Consider the following 19,843-nt stretch of genomic DNA (forward strand, 5'->3'; position numbering starts at 1 on the left):
TCTTTTCATCGGAAAGCATATATGTTGCCATTTTTTTTTCTGTACAGAATCAAACACGAGCGAATTGTTCGACTGTTCGTCAGCTACATCGCCATCGTGCGGTACGGTTTTAATTACCTCCCGTTTATTTTTTTTTCGGATGTAGTTTGCATTTTGCTTTGCTGCTGCTGCTAACCAAGCGCGTTTTCCTTTCATCTTTTGCAGCGGAGTGAGCCGAGTTGTGCCGAGTGCTGTACCGGCTGTGTGCCTGCCTGCCTGCTGATCACTTCCAAGCGGAGCGCTGTAATACGACCCCGTCCGTATGCGGCCAAGCCAGAAAGTCAGCGTAATGTTGTGTTAAGGTATGGCATGTATTCAACATTTCTTTGTAGTTTGCTTAGGGAACGGTATTTCCCCATGGCTGCGGGGCGCAAAAGGATTGTTTATGATGGCAAACATATGCCTATCAGGAAAAGCGGGCACCACAACCGAAGAACACATTCTTCGAGAGGGTTCTGTTGTTCCTATTTGCTCTGTGGAATTGTTGTACGTTAAGCTTGAATAATTCACATTAATCAGCGTATTGAAGTTTGCGCATGGTTTTAAACGACAGTGCAAACAAAAGACGGTACACATTATTAAAATATAATTTTTCAAAAGTCAAGACCGAAGCAAGAGTAATGATTAAATGATTACCATTTCACGCCACACTGTAAAATAATGGGACAAATCAGCCATGGCAAAGATCTCTCCTGGAAGAAAAATGAGAATCTATTAAACGGGAATGAGTGAACATTTTTCACTGCAACACCCTCGTAAGCTTGGGCTGGAGCTAAACAAAAAACAATAAAAACAGTCCTTTGATTCCCCTGAAGCGCGATGGCTTCTGTAGTGGCCGAAAAATGGGCTCCAAGTTGCAATGCACGACAGGATGGATGAGGAGAAAAAAAACGAACAAAAGGATTGCACCCGAAAGAAAGAGGCTCGGTTCGGTTCTGGTGTGGTCCCCATAGTTAACCAAAAAAAAACTCCTGGTCCTGGAGAAAAACTTTCACATTGATCCCAACCCTAGAATCATAACGGGATCGCTGGAAAAGGACACAACGAAAGCCAACCGAAACCGACCATCATAATTATCGTTTCTGGTGCAGAAGGATAATACAGTTAACCCCCTCCCTCGAGACGGCAATGTGCGGCACATCGCTCACTTTGAACGTACGCTACGCATACTTTAATCGTGCGGAGAATGTGGAGAGAAACTTTCCATAGCTCTCGATCATGTGTTGCGGAACCCCGCGAGCAAAAGATGGAGGAAAAATGCCAAAGAACATTTTTGCCGAAAAAAGAAAAAAAAAACAAAACATGTGACGCCCGCTGAAGGGAGACGAGCGGATCCCGTTGGAAAATGACAAACCTCCGCGACGCGGAACGCTGCACGGTACAAATGTGGGACAGTGCGAAATTAATGTATGTACATAAATAATCCACCGAGGATAAACATGGCGGGGGGAGGGGGGGGGGAGGCTGGGTGTGCAAAATGCAACATAAAAACCAACACTGCAATCAGTTACAAAATGGGAGTGAAATCAGGATGAGCCCGAGCCGATGCGCACAGTTTGCGCGATCGCGCGTTTGTTGTCGTTTTTGCTTCGGAGTGCACACACGCTTTTGATCATGCTGCAGCATAATAAACAAAACCAATAAAAAGAAACAAACATCCCCCGAGAACACCGAAAGAAGAATGGAAATGGGAAGGTCTCTCGAGAGCATCAGCATTTGACATACATCGGTGGGGTGCCTGCACTGAGTTTGCCCGTGATCTTGCACCCTTGGTACCGTTAACGAAGAAACAAAACGGAAAACGTGGATATTAAAGGGGGAGAAAAAAATCAGACCCCCAAATGGAAGAAACATTATGAATGAAAGCGGTTCAGAACGGCGGTGGCACGATGGATGCACTCGCTGCATGCAGAAGAAGCGCCTGATTGTTTACGGTGGAAGCAGTCGAAAAGAGGGAAAAAATTAAAACCCTGCATGCCCTTACAAGAGCGTAACCACGAGAAAACGGTGCACAACACGAAACGAAAAAGAAAGCCCGAAACATCCCGAAAACATATGTTTTAATGTTTCCCACTAAAAGGATGAAATGTTACAACCCATCGCCACAGCGGAAAGTACGTGCGGTGGTTTTGCCATGCAGCGTGGCCAAAAGCGGCAGCAAAAAATGGGCCGCTTGCTAAGATTAATTTGAAACGCATGCGAAAGTGAGCAAAGCTTTGCGAGTTGCCCGGTTGCATCCGCATCAAGGGATGGGGGTTTTTGTGTGTTGTTTGGATTTTGGTGTTATTACGCTGGGGACGTCTTCCACGGTCAGCGTGCGTTCTCCTTTTTTGGAGGTGGAGGGGCGAGCAGCGAATCAGCAGCATAACGGATGCAGCAACATGTAATTTGTTTTCCACAACGCTTTATGGCCCAAAATCTCCTCGCTGCAAGGCGGGTGACAAGGAATGTTGCTAATGCTGTTGCCATTCTTCCTGCCATTTTCTTCCCCAGGTGTGGTATGAATGCACTTTTTTGTTTTAGTTTTCACCCGAGACCCGTGTGTCGGTAATGTTCTGTCACGGTGTGTAGCGTCATTTGGCGACGGTAAGTTTAGACAGGTACGCTGCATAAGGGTTTGAAGGGTTGGGGGTCTGCGTTCGGAGCATGTTTCACCAGTGGTTGTGGATGGTTCCTAGGAAAGTGGTGCTAATGAAAGCAAAGTAAGTCCTTTGCATTTCGGTGCGCTCTTTCATCATCGTCCTTCGTCCTTGCAGTTGGTAGCAGTTAGAAAAAAGTTTGCCAGATGAACCATTTACCTGGTAGAAGAAAGCATCGAGCCAAAACGAGTCACACAACTAGAAATGTGTTTAGAATTATTTTTCATATGGTGGTTAAAAGTGAAAATTTATACTATAAATTGTTTGTAGAAATAAATAAACAAGAAAACTAAACAAATGTATTCAAATTAAATTTCAAACATTAAATTAAATTAAATCATATATAAAGTTCACAAGTCCAACGTTTTTCTCCCTGAATTTTAAGCTTTTCTTGTTACACAGTTTTTATTTAACGAGTGTTCATCAAAAGCTGAATTAGTTTTCACTTTTTTTAGAATTACCAATTCTTGACCAAAACAAATCATTGGTTTTAGAGCTTAAAAATAACTCGTGACAAATTCTTCGAAGTTATAAGGCTAGTGCTTCGTATTGAACCGGTATGAACATTCTGAATTGATCGTAAGAACTGATAGTATAATGAAGCCTAGTATGGATTAAAAGGTAAAAGATGTAGAATTCACTAGTCCACATTCTTGACCTGCTTTTGACCAAAACAGCAATATTGTCAAAAAATATTCAAACACCATGGAAATTTTACAACTTGTATCTGGTCTCATAATCTGACCGATATTCCTTTAGAGAATACTTCAACCAAATAAGTTCGGTTCAATATCGTCAGATCAGAAAAGTATCCTATTATTTGAATTATTTTTGATGAACAGCAACGGGGTTCCTTTCTTTCCGTAATGTACTGCCAACTCTTGGTCAGCTTCAGATAGTTCTTTATCAACCCTAGAGACTTTTTTATAAACCTAAGATATTAAAATCATCTCTCAGCAATTCATAATTGTCAGAATTATCAGATTTTATGAAATGTTTGTTAATTAAGAAAACTTCAACAATTTTTTTAAATTTTGTTTCTTGTGAAATTAATTGAAATTTCAGTTTAACAAAAATGTAAATTAATTTCAAATTATTAATAGAAATTATGAAACCACCTTTATTTCATTCCAATGTATGATAAATACACCTTTTACCAGATTAATTATAGCTCCCTCCCAAGCAACTTATCATTCCTTCATAAAACAAACCATCGCGATTCATTGCCGCGCTAGGTTAAAGGGCTAAACGCATCAGTCACAAATGAGCATACCGAAAAACGCGCATAATATTGGCACATTAGGCATGCAAGAATAACCGTGCCAAAGAAAATGTGGCAATGATTTATGCCCCGTAAATGATTGTCCCGTTGGAAATTTTCATTTGGCCGGCTATCGAGGCTGTGTATTCTTTCCACCGTACGGGCCGGGTGGCACAACCGAATCGAGTTATGCCAGGATGCTTGCGGCTTGCGCATTGGCGAAAAAAAAAAGAAACGGTTCAGAAATGATGCACGATGCATCACCATCGGACCGGTACCGGACTCATATGAAGATGATTAATTCACCTCAAACGGCGCAATCCTTGATATGCATGTAATCGACGTGAGATTGCATATCGTACGGAGCAACAAAGAAAAAGGGAATGTCTTGCAATGCTATGCAAGTATTACAAATTAGCGGGTAAACTGTGCGAACATCCAAACAATGCAGGGGAAGGTTGAAAGGTGTAGAATATTAATGAATCTGGGCAATCGGGCAATGGTGCTATAGTGCTGGTTGCTTTCGACCTGCACGGGTGGCGGCGGGGGCATCGATTCGAAATGCAATTGACACGCATTAATTTCTGTAATGCTGATAGATTGCATCGCTTCACTGCATCGGGACGTTGTTATCGGTGGATGATTAATGGTAATTAGCATGCATCGGTGTGTATGTTCCGTTTTTATGTGTGATAATCCTGTTCGTTTTAGCGCGATGATAAGATGGAGAAAGGTTTAGTGGAAATCAATAATCATTATGCGCAGTATGCTGGTAATTAGAAAGTAAGGTACATTTTGAGAGGATTGTTAACACAAGGACCGTACGTTTTGGACAACTAATTACAGGACAATTTCGGAAACTAATTAACTTATCTAGTAATAGCATGTTATTAATGAAGCTTACTACCTTTCATCGAAGAATGTCAGAAGTAGTTGATTGAGTTACAGTCATATTTGCAAATAATATAATAATTTTCACAGAATTCACGAAAAATTGCAATTATTATTCTTTTTTCCCAATGAAACATCACAGGTAACAGATAAAAACAAGTGATTTTTAGCTTAATCTTCCAATAAATGTTGATTAAATTTTTGTGTAGTTGTAGATATCGAAAGATAAAGAGGAGATGTTTCACGAAATTGTACTTTTATCAGCCCATATGTAGCACGACAATACGATGGAAATACTTAATTATGAAATATTTAATAAACTAGCGGAAAAAATTGTGAACCAAACTTTACCCCCAACAAAATTAAGAGTTGTGACACAAAAGACAAGGCAGAAAGTGTATTTCATTAAGATATTTGTAAATGTAAAAGTAGTTTTAAATTATCAATTTGAATGCATAATAGATGAGAATTGCTCATAGATCAAAGATCAAAGATCAAAGACAGACCATTATAAAATCTGCAAATGATTACTACTTAAAGAAAATATCGATCAGAATTATGAAAAGTTTATTGATGGCCTGATTGATCTGCATTGCTTTTTATTGACTTATGATACAGAATATTAAACTATGAAGCACCGATCGTTGCTATTGTTTTCTCTTTGTATGTTTCTGTAAAAAAAACAATAGTAAAAAAAGAACTAAAATAGCTTATTTTTCATTTACTCAACAATTGCACATGTTTAACATTTACAGCACTTCACAATAAGCCCAACGTAGGCATGCGAGCATTACGCATTTGCCGTTCACCTTAACCATTAATTCATCCATTGTACATGTCTTTCAACCATATCTAACAATCCAGCATAGCGTAACAAATTTCCATAGGTACGTGTAACGCTCTCCGCCAACAAGCGGCGTCATCTTCTACCTCCTCAAACACCACGCAAGGCTGCCTGCGGAGGATTGCTTTACTCCGGCAGCCGCCGACAGTGACGAAACTGTTGCTCGCAAGCTTTACTCTGCCGCTGGAATTCCTCCTCCGAGGGTAAATTGGCATGAATGCCCTTCAGGATCTCCTCACCGTTAGGAGCGAATGCGGACTGTTTCGACTGTTCGTTGGAGGGTGGCTGCTGGCCATCGCTCCGCACCAGTATTTGGTCGCGAACGACATTTTGCATCTTCCAGATAAAGGGTTTCACCTTACACATCAGCAACCGGATGCAGTCCGTGTCCTCGGGGGCATAGCGGTCGAGCTGGTCCATTTCGCGATCCAAACGCTCGGCCAGATCGGTGTTCTGCACCTGATCCAGCAGCACACGGAAGCGTTTCGAGGGATTGCGCAGCAACCATTCCAGTGGGGTAGTGCCCGGTTTTGAACTCTCGTTCGCTTGGGACGGTTGTGCTTCACCCGTCAGTGGTGGATCCGTTGGGAAGGTGGCTGATGGCGCGTTGAGGGCGGGTGACCGAAAGGCACCCAAATTTGTCCCTATCTGTACAGGACCGGGGGGGAAAGTAAGAGTTAATATTACATGTTTTTTCCCTCTTGAGTTAGTTTGGTCGAGGTTCTTACAATGTGCGCCAGGAACACGATACCGTTGACGAGCATTGCGCCCAGCTGGCTACCATCCAGTCCTAGCAGTTTCATCATCACGGTCATCATGGACGGTGCCTGAGTGAGCAGCCCGTCCGCGACACCGACGTTCTCGGTGGCTTGGGCTGGCCGCTGCGGTTCCTGGGAGCCGCGACGTGTCGCAAACCCCTTCGCCACTAGGTCGGCCACATCGGCAATCGTGTTGATGCCGAACAACTTGCCGGTCGTTTTCAACCCCTGCTGGATGTCACCCATCAGGTCGGCTGCAATCCGATCGGGCATGTCCAGCATGAGCAGGAATCCGACCAAACTAGCCAACAATGTACCCCACGCTTGGTATCTCATTACGCCGCAGAAATGCACAGAAAAAAACACACTCACACACCGATTCGCCCACACGTTGCAACTTCACGAAAGGAAGTAGTGTAGTTCGGGTTTTGGATAACACTTTTTTGCCTTGGATTTTTGACAGAAGGAATCACACTCCCTTGGCCACAGGATTACCGGGCAGCACTGGTCGATGTCTCGTGCACAACTGAAACCGAACACTCGAGACGCATTCATCTTTCCCCCCCTCCGGTTTTCCAAGGCACCCGGTTGGGCTCCGTTTCGTAACGGAAGACACCGGAAAACTGTCATCATGATCGTGTTCTGCCGGTGCGCCATTGTGCTGAAGTTGTGCGTTCGTGCGGGTGCTCATTGTTACTCCGGGGCCGGGCGTACTGCTCGAGCATATCGGATGACGATGGTTTGTGGTGCGGTGACTTGCGGACACCTAACCACTCCAAGCTGTGGTGGGCACTCGGGCACTTGGGAAGGAGTGCTGGCGGAGGGCAACAGTTTAGTGCTGCTGGATGCGTTGCTTAGCCATGCAGGAAGTCGTACCCCGCCGGGGGAAGTCATGCAGCCCAAGAGAAGACAGTTGAGTGATTTTGAGGGCAACAGCACAATGTGGCCATCCCTTTGCACTGTTTTCCTAATACTGCCTAATCTTTGCTATTTTAATTTTCGCTAAAATGTTTAGAGCCTGCGTTAGTAACGATTAGGCTGTTCCTTTCATGCGTTGTTACACCGAGTATGGTCCGATGTTCCTAAATCGGGTGGGATTTCTTACGCATGACTTCATTTCTCTTGTGCCAAAAACAGCCAGCAATGCGCTCCTAATACAATCGCTAGATCAATCTTCTATTTGCTCTCCATCATTAACGCTCACTGAGCTTAACTAATTTTAATTCCTAATCTCCCCACTGCCCTCGCACTACACACACTGGCACACAAAGCAGAAGCGTAATGAACATATCCCCGAAAGGGGCAGCATCATAATTTAAACGTTTTGAAGATGAAGCTGTTAATCCACAGACGTGGGGATGATGATGAGGCTTTACTAACATGTAATCCGGTGTAACGAACGCTAGCCAAAATCGTTTCATCTACAGCGTACAGGCAGAATGTGCTAAAGGTACATGGCATGGGATCAAATCGTACGGCTTTGGTTCTGTATCGAATCGGTCGGTGTGGGAACTGGGAAGGCTGGCTGGATGAAGAAGGTAACAGCTCATTACTGTTCGCCTTAACGAGTTTGAAATCTGGACCTATTATAGTTTTGGTTAGTTTATTAGACGCACTCAAAAAATTTCGATAAAATAACCTTATTTAGCTATAACATGATATGCCCATATCATTCTTCATGCCTAACGTTCTTATGCATCATGAAAAGATCAAACCAATAAAAATGACAATTTAATTAAACTTCGCCATTAACAAAAAAAAACACAAGCATCGTTTGATGTAAACGATTGCAAAACTGTCGAAAGATAAATGAAATTGTCCAATGGCCACCCATCGCGATCAGGTGCGATGCTGCCGGTCGGTAATTGGGCACCGGTCCTGTCCAATTAGGGGAGGGCTAGATTTAATTTAGCTTTAACATTTTCCCTCCGCATCGCGTGCTGTCGTCATGTTGCTTTTAATTACTTTCTCCCTGTCGGGTCTCCGTGTCTCCCGTCACTAAAAGCCAAAACCTCGAACAATCACACATCAACTTCACGATGGTATTATCGTTAATGAGGAACCACGCGGTAATGTACCGGCGGCGCTTTAACATAAGAAGTTCCGTCGCCCAGCTCGGTGGGTAATGTTATTTTTGCCCAGCGGCTTTAGGGTGGTGATGGGGCTGTTTTTTTGCCCCATGCACTGGACAATTGCAATAGTTGAACAAGTTTCTTGTCTGCAGCGAGGGAACCTTCTTAGCTCGATAGGTGCATTCATCCGTGCGGCTTTAGATTACCCACAGGAAAGGGGTGAACGACGATTGGAGAGGTTGGAGGTGTGAAAATCGTTTAAAACTGTTTAGAGAGAAAATTACTTTCACCATCCTTGTTTGGCGCCAGAGTTTTGTTCGGTGAGCATTTTCCAGGTTGGTTAGTTGGCTGGAAGCTTAAGAGCAGACTAACGGAGATTTGACATAACGTAAGAGGATGGATCCTATACTCAAATAGTAATAATAAGAGCGACTTTGAAGCAAACTCACAAGCAAAGTTGTTCCTAATAATTGCGCACCGTTTGAAACATCAATCGTTCCGCCCTGTAGAATAGTTTGCCAATATGCTTTAAAACGTGGTATTGCGTGATATTTGTAAAGTGATATACAGTGATGATCACTTGGATGACGAAAATTATTATTATTTTTAGGTTTTTGTTTAACTTATTTTGTATGACGATAGTTGAACGATTTCTACAAATGACAGGATTGTTGTTTAATTCATCAGTTTAATTTTTGTTGCGCCCTTGACCCTGTAATCCTGTCAATAGGGTTACCGGTTTGTTTTTGGTTTTGGTAATGGGTCAAATGACCTGTAAAAAAGTAATGACCTGTAAAAAAAGAACTTACTGGAACCGTTGCAGACATTTAGGCACAATTAGGTTGCAGACAATATTATGGGTAGGAGGGCGCTCAAAACGCTTGAAAGCATACTGGGTGAAATGTTGGGATAGAAAAGTCTAGTCCAGACATCTGATCGGTAGTCAAAGATGATCTCATGTCTCGGACTGATATACATGCGTTCTTTGCGCGCATAACGTACCTAACTAACCAATCAGTTTGTTCGTTTGTTTAATGTTTCCAAAGATGGTATTACGATTCCGTTTTGCTGTTGCTTTTGATAAAATGATGAATTCATGTTTAAATTAATTATTTTCCAACTAAGCAGTGATTCTTTTCCAAAAAATGCAAAATACCTTCACAAGCATTATTTGCTGCAACATATAAACTGTTTCACTTATATCGTATTGACTGGTACGATTGATTGCTATACCCATTTGGAATTGTATTACTTGGTCCGATGTTTGATGTGAGGGCTATCAAAATCTATGTTCTGTATAAAATTTAATTTAACCTAATCTGAATTATTCTACAACAATTTAAGTTGCTTAGTAAGTGTTGCGTCACAGGCTTTTTTCGAATCTTGAAATGAAAAGTTCTTTTTCGACACACGTTGTTTTAACACTTTATATTTTACGGAATTAAAAAAATTACATGTCTTTCACACTAATGAAAAAGAGGCCCGAATGAACGCTGACACGAGCTTTTATCCCTACGGTCGTCAACCCAGCCTCTCCGGTCATCGCTCCAACGTCGCTTCGGGCTCTTTCAGGATCTACGAGATGACGGCAGCGCCCTCTCTTGGCAAACACCGCAATGTTGATCGGTTTGTTTTAGTCATCTTGGTCGGACTGTTTACATTTGTTAACTGCAAGTATGCTAGAGATCAAATGTCGTAAGTAATTTACTTTCATAATACTTTATTTAAATGTTTTCCAATACAAACACTACTATTTGGAATGTGTTTCAGTTAGTTTACGAATGCTGAGTAATTCTACTAATAAAGTACCCCATTTTCTGTTCTCGACCTGATACTTCAATTGAAAAGGATACGGGGCAACTTTGACTCCCCGTCATCGGATGAAATCATTAACTCAACTTCCTACATCCGTTTTCAAGGTGTTCCCCATTCACTACACCATGACGGGGCCCCATTTTCCCTCACAGTTACTCACCGGTTGTTATCTTGAGTATTGTTTGTGCTAGTCAAATAGGATCATTATTCACGGTTGTGCGTCACTTCATCCCGGAGGCCGCAACGTACCCAATCTGCCAGTTTTGGGTCAGGGTTAATCGATGGAAAGAGATCCAGTCCTTAAAGTGGTAAAGTGGTACGGAAGGAGTTGGCCGAAGTTGGGCTAAGCAACGATTCTTAGAACATGTTTTTCGTTGTCTACCGTAAACAGATTGTGTTGAGTGCTGAATTGAGGACACTCGAGCTCAACGTTTTGGACACCTCTTTCTCTCTCTCTCTCTCTCTCTCTGTTGGTACTCGTGGTTCTGTTTACTAAATTGCACCGGCTGTCGACGACGGTTTTGTGAAAGATTCCGACGTTCCAGCTCTAAGAGCCACCGGACGAAGGGCTCGATGTCAAGAAGTGAGTAAGTCGTGAGTAAAATATGTCTCACATGTTATAGAACATGAACCGATAATTGGATTGTGGTATGCTTTGGGTGGGAAAACCCCGCTCTACCCTGTCTGAAGCGGGTGTCGTCGGACCTTTCGCGACCTCCGCAAGATTGTTGAACCGCTTGTTTCAAGCATACTGTCCGGTGCGATCGGATTAATTCCGAGTCCCGTTAGAACCGGAATCCTGTCACACGTTGACATGGTGCCGTTTTGCTTCGTTACAACACCACGCAGAAACATGGCAGATTGCACAATGGCAACCCCAAATGCTGGGTCTGTTCTAAAGGTAAGAAAGGTTTCATGGGTGAATGGGTTCGTCGGTTGCTAAACATTCCCCGTCGTCAGTAGCCGCACCGTCACACGAGCACACATTTCCGATTTACTCACACGGCCCCGAGGACAAAAGCCCCCAGCACCCAAACATCCCGTAAACGGAATCTCCAACGGACGTTTGCTAAGCGGGTGAAGTGTTTCGACAATGAGCTTCATTCACGACGCCGCACGTCCCCAAAAGCGACCCACCAGCGATCCTGCGAACATGCGAATAGCGGTCCTTATCGGTGGCGTGTGTATTGTGTGCGAAATAATTAATATCCCATCAGCGGTGGTGTGAAAGGAGAGAGAAAAAATGATGCTCGTTAAAAGTGAATTAATCTTCACCCGGACGAGTGAGTTTCGTCTTATTCCTTCTTGTCGACACCTTTTTTTCGGAAGGTTCCGCAAAACGGTGCCCAAAAAAGGTTGAAATTGTAACGCCAAGCATAAGGGTTAGGAGTCCTTGCGGAAGGCATTCTTTTTAACCGCGACTACCTCGCCGGAGAGGTGAACAAATCTAGCTCAACGTTCAAGGGTAGTTAATTGTAATGTTTCGAGTGCGTATCATCTCCATCAGCTACATTTATTCATGAACTTTCTGCTGACAGTGCCCGGTTCTGTGGTAACAGTATACGTTCAACAGTGGTTTGGTGTGATGATGAGTGCTTTGTTATTGCCTTTTGCTGTGGAATTATGCTTGACAATACAGCACGAAGCTGTCCTTTATTTTGCATAATATCGACATAAATCTTTACGCATGATATTCTATCATTTAAGCTTGTTTAATCGCAAAATTTTTTTCTCGTTAAGCAATATCTAATTAAACTAGCGATCGAAGATAACACAAGCAACTGCAATTTGCTTAAACAGAATGGTGAATGTGATCAGACCTGATGGTTTACATACTAAACAAAAACCGTTGCATGATTTTTTAGCACTTGTGCTGTTATACACAAAGTTAAACTACGATCGGCATATAAATATTACATAATTACATATTTTATGAATAAGTAGCTAAATATGAAGCAAATAAATTCGTATTCAATTCTGTTCCTTCTGCAAAACACAAGACTAAAAATCCTTCTGGAAAGAATCGTATGCTGAAAGGTTCAAATACGCCAAATGCTGCTTTGGTTTTTGTTTACAAGGTTTAAATTTTAATTTTTTGAAATTATTGTCATATAAACAAATCCATAGTGTCGATAAAAGTTAATTATTCTAATAATGTTTCGAATGACCTGTGATGAATAAAAAAGTTTGTTTTTGTTTTTTGTTGTTCGCGGTTCGGTACCAGTCTTCACATGATAGGACCAAGCCAAAATTCCATCCGGACCAAATCCCCAGCAAGGACTGACTATCCGGCTACGAGGTAAAGTAAATCGATAAGACCTCGCCGTTCTAACGAAAAAAAGTACAGGGAAGCTATTTATTTTACTCTTTTTAATCATTTTTTTTCGTAAAGCCTTAGACATTTTGAAATGCATGAGAAAGTTGTAAAAGCATGTTTGAGCAATTAGACATATCTTTCCTCTGTACTACCGACTATCGATAAACGTTTCATACCGTTGTGCGCCGAGCTTGGTTGCCACATGTGCTGATGATGGGGCTGCTGTTCTTCAAAACACTTTGACCCAGTTATCCAATTACCATGATCTAATAAAACGTCTAATAGTCTCAAAGACAATTTCTCGCTCCTCCATTCCTCTGTGCTGATGGCCTCACACTGTACCTACTGGATACACCGCTAACGATACCATCGTGACCATGCTGGCCAAAGATTGATGATAAAATTTCTTCCAAGGTACGACGTCGCTTTACCCATTGCGTCTGGGTTCGTTGGTGCAGGACAGTTTGCATAGGATGTACTTTCGTTTTCTCGCACGATGGAAAACTGCTGTTGCCGCTCGAGATCGCCGGAAACTTTTGCCCCCCCACTCACACCAACAACCATGAGTACAACTCTGTTCGCTTGCCGAAATGTGAGACAAATTGTGATTTATGATGTTTGATGTTTGCCACATAAGAAAGATGTCTCCCGTCAGTTGGCCCGCAGCTCGACCACCGTCACCGGGAAAAGCGAAATGTGTCGTCGTGCAGTGGAAAACTGCTGCACGAGCAAAATCGTTCGTCTGGTTCGTGCTTATCTCACCGAGAATCGTCCCAAGACATGGTACACCGACTGCGTGAGCGTGATTAATAACCACGTACGAGTGAAATCGTGTATTAATTTTCATTCCACTCGCCAAAGCGTCGTCATACCGGCACGTTCGTGGTCATTTTGCACTGTTAATCATCCACAAATTGTTGTGCACGAACTGCTGCATACGAAAAGGGGCAGGACAAAAGGGCTGGGGCCAGCGACAGTAGAAGGACATAAAGAAGTGGTCATTTACGAGGGTGCACCATTCGTCGCCTTGAAAATGGTTCCCTTTCTGCGCCAATTGATTGATTGATTGATGTAAACTGAACCGTGTACAACGTCGATCGTTGTACCACTTTGCGGTTGGTTTGATGTTATGGTCAAGCGTTTTTGGAAGAAGAACGCCCTATAAAAATGGCTGCAGCGAGTGGTGGAAAATTTATGAGCGAAACGAGGCACTAGAACAGAGAAAATAAAATATAATTTTTACACCGTCTGCAAAACCAATTCTGTTTGGGAGGAACACGCAGCAGACATAGTTCTGTTTCCATTCCTATTTTTTTTTTTCGATGAATTATGGCTCTCCTCGTTCAGTGCATTATGTTAGTCATTGGAGCTTAGTAGAAAAAGACATAAAACGAGAAGATATATTAATTATTTTTATTGCAGCTAATCACTGTATTGGGCTACAGCCAATATCAATGATAATTTAAAAAACGATTTACAACAATTGAGTATTTAGTATTAGACATAATATCCAAGCTTCAAGAGCATTCGAAACATATTCTCTTCTTGCTTAACAATTAATGATAAACAAGTCAACTCCCAGCAACGTCCTTATGCTTATCAGGTTATTAAAAGAGCAAACATCTTCATACAAATGTGATTTTACATTTAATTTTTCCGTGTGCTTTTTTAAAATGGTGAGATTTTTCCCACCATCACACCACATTAATCTCATTCGGACACTTCAAAATGTTAACAGTATGAAAGAACTCACCGCCAAAAGTGTACTACTGCAAATATATTAATGTTATAAAGCTAGGCTTACAGAAATTCCTGCTTTATTGCATCATACCACTTAGAAGCAATTTCATAGAGGCAGAGTGTCTTGTTTACATTTAAATCCATGTTGCACAGTCTCAGCTTATTCCTGCTGACTTATAAAAATGTAAATAAAACGTTTATAGTTTCGTACAAGAAAATGAAAAAAAATACCTCGCTCTGAAGACATTTAAACATTTTATGGTACGGAGAGGGAGCCTGAGACTCCAAATCACGTTTTTTTCTTGCTTAACAGTTCTCCAACGAAAAGAACGGTACTGATCAACAAACCACCACCAAGCAAGATCCACACACTCACCAGATCATCGAAAGAGAAGACCACTTCCGAAATAGTATTTCTCGACTCTGGTTCCACATTCAGTGCATCGATGTGACTTTTAAAATAGTAATTCCATAACCCTGTTTCATAAAACAATTCAATGTGATTTTTCATCACTCCAACGATTGGCGAGTTTTTAGCAAACTGTAGCCTATGCAGATATGGAACAATGCTTTCTTCGATGGCGAAAAACTCATGGTTATAACCGTGATTCACAGGCGATACTAACCATCGAGCCTCTCCGCAAGGCTCTAGCGAACAGTACAAGAAATGGTACTGTACACCACTTTCCGTAACTAACCGATCGAATTCAAAAGGATCAAGCATTTTGGGAATGAAATCATTCAGAGGAAACTGCGCAAGGTCTTCCTTATGTATCGCCATCAAATAATCTGACTGCATAAACTCGGCAATAGTCTTCGGTCGTTTAAAGAATTGTCCTAGAGACATGAGTCCAAGCATCCTGCTGGTGTACGTTCTGGAGAAGAAAAATGATAACCAAGACAGAACCAAAAGGACCATTCGGGCCAGAAATGCTTGGTTGTATTCGTTGCCGATGACTCCAAAGACCGTCTGCAGAATCGGATCGTACCGAAAAGTAGAGGGGAATAGTAGTCGCAAGATGCAGCAAACTACCAAAACTCCTCCCAGGAAAATCCAAGCACCGAATGAAAATGGTTTCAGCAGGTATGAAAAGAAAAACCAATTATATTTTGCTGGACAAAAAAGACACATCCCACCCATGTCACGGAAAGCTACCTCGTGCTGGAAATGTTCTCGCTGGAATACTATATCGTAATACACGTCAGCATCATAAGGTTGCGTAGTTTGTTGAAAGAAAGTGAACGTTAAATTTAATTTGTTTTTACCCAGATCCAAAAACAAAGTGTTTAAAATGCCGTGAAAGTCGTCCGCATCTTGCGAAATCATCACCAATGGAAAATCGGTTTGCTTAACACCGATCCGAATATGATAGCCGTACAGATCGATTAGTTTGTTCGGGAAGAGGCGATGCATGTTGTCGAGATCATTCAGCTGCACGAAGATCTGCTCCTTGGAGAAGCGGTTTTCGGTGTAGATGCTGATGTTATCCACTCGTTCAAGAGCACTCGATGGCGTTGGTATAATGGCGTAGTTTACTATACCTTGTTCATCGAAAAACTGTACTATCGTGGAACGATCTTCTAGGAAACACGATCGCGTCACGAGAACGATAAAGCGAGCTTCGATGAAGTGACAAGGGTTATCACTGAACTGTTTCTTGAACCGAAGAACTGGAAACTGGAATGTAAGACGATTTGTAATGTATATTGATTCCTAAGGGATGGTTATGAATGATCACCTGATCCCAGCCCGTGACATCCAGAAGCACTACGTTCGCGTACTTCGGTTTCTGTGCGCTGTGAATAGGTTTTTCTGTCGCAAACTTCACAGGATGTTGTGAAATCAGCAAAGACATCACGTTGGGATAACTCTCGCTTAATGTTGATCGATTTGTGCTAACGAAACAAACTTCTGCAGTAGCATTTGGCAGGAATCGGTGACGTTGTAGCTGTACGATTTTATCGATGGTTGGCGAGAGGTTGTAACGTGTAGATATTGGAACTAAGCTACAAATGACAAAGTCTGGAATACACATCCCGAACACGACAGCATAGAGTTGCTTGAACATCGTGAAAAAGGTGTAATGTGCTGGATTGAAATAAATCTACTGAGCTGAGCGGCACTTAGACCTTGTGTTTGGTAGAATGTAGATTGTATGTCATGATTTCGTTGAAAGCAACGTGTTAAATCAATGATGGTATGATAGATACCTTGAGCAATTTGTTTGGTATTATTCATGTAGTATCAAACCATCATCGCAAGCAATATCTAAAAGTTTCTATCAGATTGTAAAAGCTATACATCATGTGGCGTTTGTTACGTCTCGGCTTTTTAGGTATGCTCGAATGGTGACAAAACCAGCATAAATGTTATAATGCAACGCTGGGTTTGCTTTATAAGCCTTTTTTTATTTAGAAATGGAGAACTTTGTTTGATTTACGGTGGCGCCCTCCGTGAACAAAAATGGAAACTTTTGACAGCGTTTTGTAGACAATAGTAAACACTTCGCTTTGTGAAAATTTCACTCTATTTTGTTTTTCCTGCCTCAAATAGTGAAGTGATTGAATAGTACAAGGAGACACAGCACTATTCGTAAGGTGCAAACTAAGCGACGGAGTGCAACCGTGAACTGCGATTGAAAATCATTCGGAAAATCAAGGCTAACTCAAACATATTCGACTAGGACTTGTCCAAAAATCTTAACGCCGATCGCTCTACTGTTCGGCGAATCCGACTCCGAGAAGGTTTTATCGAAACAATCGAAACATGAAACAACAAACAATGGCCAGAAACCAAAAGCTCGAAAGCTGTACGATCAAGTGCTGACCAAACCGCAAGGTTGCATTTTGTTGGACGATGAAACCTACGTGAAAGCCGATTTTAAACAAATCCCGGGTGTTAAATTATATAAGGCTTATGCTCGTGGCAACGTCCCCAAGAGATTCAAATTTGTTTTTGCCGATAAATTTGCTAAAAAAATTATGATTTGGCAAGGAATCTGTTCATGTGGCAAGAAGACCAACGTGTTTGTGACAAATAAGAACATGAATTCGGATTTGTATAAGAATGAGTGTCTTAAGAAACGTATTTTGCCATTTACTAGGTCTCATCATAGGTCAGTAATGTTTTGGCCTGATCTAGCAAGCTGCCATTATAGCAAGGACGTGCTACAATGGTACAACGATAATGGTGTGAAATTTATACCAAAAACGCTGAATCCACCAAATCGCCCCCAATTCCGTCCAATGGAGCGATATTGAGCAATAATGAAACAAAAACTAAAGAAAAAGGGTGCATTAACTAAGGATATAATACAACTGAAGAATTGGTGGAATTTACTGGCCAGGACAGTCACTGAAGCAGCTGTGCGGCGGTTGATGGGCGGTATCAAAATTCTTCGCAAAAGCGAAATGCAATATTTTTCATTTTTTTAAAATATATTACATCAAAACCTATGATTCATTCATGCAAAGTTTTTCAATTGCATTAATGGTATAAAAGATACCCGCTGTGCAAAGTGTCCCATTTCTAAATGAACCAAGCCTTACTCTCTATTAGTTTTAAAACACATACAACCAGCTGATACTTGCAAAGGCACATAATGCTCCTTGAATTCCCTAAGCGAAAAGCTTGTTAGAAGACCACTGATAGTAAAGCAGGGGTGCTTTAAAATTTGACTCATATTAATATTATCGGATGTTTTAGTTTTGAACTAAATTAAGGGTCGAATTCTTTTCGCACTTTTGAAAGCCAGATATGAAATTGAAATATGCATTTGACGTGTAACAAATGCAATAAACAAAGTATAAAAACCTTTAACTCACATTCGTTTCTTGCTTATCAGTTCTCCAAGAAAAAGAACGGTACTGATCAACAAACCCCCACCAAGCAAGATCCACACACTCACCAGATCATCGAAAGAGAAGACCACTTCCGAAATAGTATTTCTCGATTCAGGTTCCATTTCCAGTATATCCGTATGCATTTTGTAAATGATGTTCCATAGTCCAGTTTCATAAAACAATCCAAGGTAGCGGGATATCACCGTGACGATAGGCGAATTTGTAGCAAACTGCAACGTACGTGGATATGGCACAATGCTTTCTTTGATGACGAAAAAATCGAGGCTGAATTTGTGAATATGCCGCACTGTCAGAAAATATGCCAGGCCGCAAGGCTCTAGGGAGCAGTACTGGAGGCGGTAATTCATGCCGATTTTCCCCCGTAACTGTTCAAATTCGTGCTGGTCGAGTATTTTTGAAATGAAATCATCCAGAGGGAAATGTGCACGTTCATCTTTTTGTATCGCCATCATATAATCGGACTGCATAAACTCGGCAATTGTCCTCGGTCGTTTAGAGAATTGTCCTAGAGACATCAGTGCCATGATCCGGCCTATGCAGGTTCTGGAGAAGAAAAATGATAACCAAGATAGACCAAACAACACCGCTCGGGCCGGAAATGCTTGGTTGTATTCGTTGCCGATGACTCCAAAGACCGCCTGCAGAATCGGATCGTACCGAAAAATGGAGGGGAATAGTAGTCGCAAGATGCAGCAAACTACCAAAACTCCTCCCAGGAAAATCCAAGCACCGAAGGAAAACGGCTTAAAGAGATGTAGCAAGAAATATTTGTCCTGACGCACTGGGCATAAAAGACACATCCCACCCATGTCACGGAAAGCTACCTCGTGCTGGAAATGATCTCGTTGAAAGGTAATGCTGTAGTAAGCGTCACCATCGTAAATTTTCGTATCTTGTGTAAAGAAAGTGAACGTTAAATTTAGAATATTGGTACCAATGTTTTTGAATATATAATTCAACGTGCCGAAGAAGTCATTCGTTTTTCTCCTTATCACCATGTACGGCAAATCGGTTTGCTTAACACCGATCCGAATATGATAGCCGTACAGATCGATTAGCTTGTTCGGGAACAGGCGATGCATGTTGTCGAGATCATTCAGTTGCACGAAGATCTGCTCCTTGGAGAAGCGGTTTTCGGTGTAGATACTGATGTTATCCACTCGTTCAAGAGCACTCGATGGCGTTGGTATAATGGCGTAGTTTACTATACCTTGGTCATCGAAAAACTGTACTATTGTAGAACGATCTTCTAGGAAACACGATCGCGTCACGAGAACGATAAAGCGAGCATCGATGAAGTGACAGGGGTTATCACGGAACTGTTTCTTGAACCGAAGAACTGGAAACTGGAATGTAAGACGATTTGTAATGTATATTGATTCCTAAGGGATGGTTATGAATGATCACCTGATCCCAGCCCGTGACATCCAGAAGCACTACGTTCGCGTACTTCGGTTTCTGTGCGCTGTGAATAGGTTTTTCTGTCGCAAACTTGACAGGATGTTGTGAAATCAGCAAAGACATCACGTTGGGATAACTCTCGCTTAATGTTGATCGATTTGTGGCAACGACACAAACTTCTGCAGTAGCATTTGGCAGGAAT

At 41.9% G+C, this 19,843-nt stretch overlaps 4 protein-coding genes across 4 annotated transcripts in view; 1 reads left to right on the forward strand and 3 right to left on the reverse strand.

Moving 5' to 3' along the window:
- Window positions 1-235: 235 nt before the first annotated feature.
- The window catches only part of LOC128301076 (EGFR adapter protein-like), a 48,544-nt gene continuing 28,936 nt past the window's right edge, over window positions 236-19,843 (forward strand). The window contains exon 1 of the mRNA XM_053037391.1: window positions 236-341. The gene's annotated coding sequence lies outside the window, so the exon portion shown is untranslated. The remainder of the gene's footprint in view (window positions 342-19,843) is intronic.
- LOC128301078 (uncharacterized) lies at window positions 5,801-6,768 on the reverse strand. Its single transcript, XM_053037394.1, has 2 exons — window positions 6,403-6,768; window positions 5,801-6,322 (listed from the first exon to the last, which is right to left on the reverse strand). Exons 1-2 carry the CDS (start codon window positions 6,766-6,768, stop codon window positions 5,801-5,803), a joined length of 888 nt encoding a protein of 295 aa, XP_052893354.1.
- On the reverse strand, window positions 14,666-16,232 carry LOC128302824 (uncharacterized). Its single transcript, XM_053039672.1, has 2 exons — window positions 16,116-16,232; window positions 14,666-16,054 (listed from the first exon to the last, which is right to left on the reverse strand). Exons 1-2 carry the CDS (start codon window positions 16,230-16,232, stop codon window positions 14,666-14,668), a joined length of 1,506 nt encoding a protein of 501 aa, XP_052895632.1.
- LOC128302825 (uncharacterized) lies at window positions 18,198-19,764 on the reverse strand. Its single transcript, XM_053039673.1, has 2 exons — window positions 19,648-19,764; window positions 18,198-19,586 (listed from the first exon to the last, which is right to left on the reverse strand). The coding sequence occupies exons 1-2, from the start codon at window positions 19,762-19,764 to the stop codon at window positions 18,198-18,200; spliced, it is 1,506 nt and encodes a 501-aa protein (XP_052895633.1).

The sequence above is a fragment of the Anopheles moucheti genome, chromosome 3 (genome assembly GCF_943734755.1).
Source record: "Anopheles moucheti chromosome 3, idAnoMoucSN_F20_07, whole genome shotgun sequence".
Taxonomy (NCBI): domain Eukaryota; kingdom Metazoa; phylum Arthropoda; class Insecta; order Diptera; family Culicidae; genus Anopheles; species Anopheles moucheti.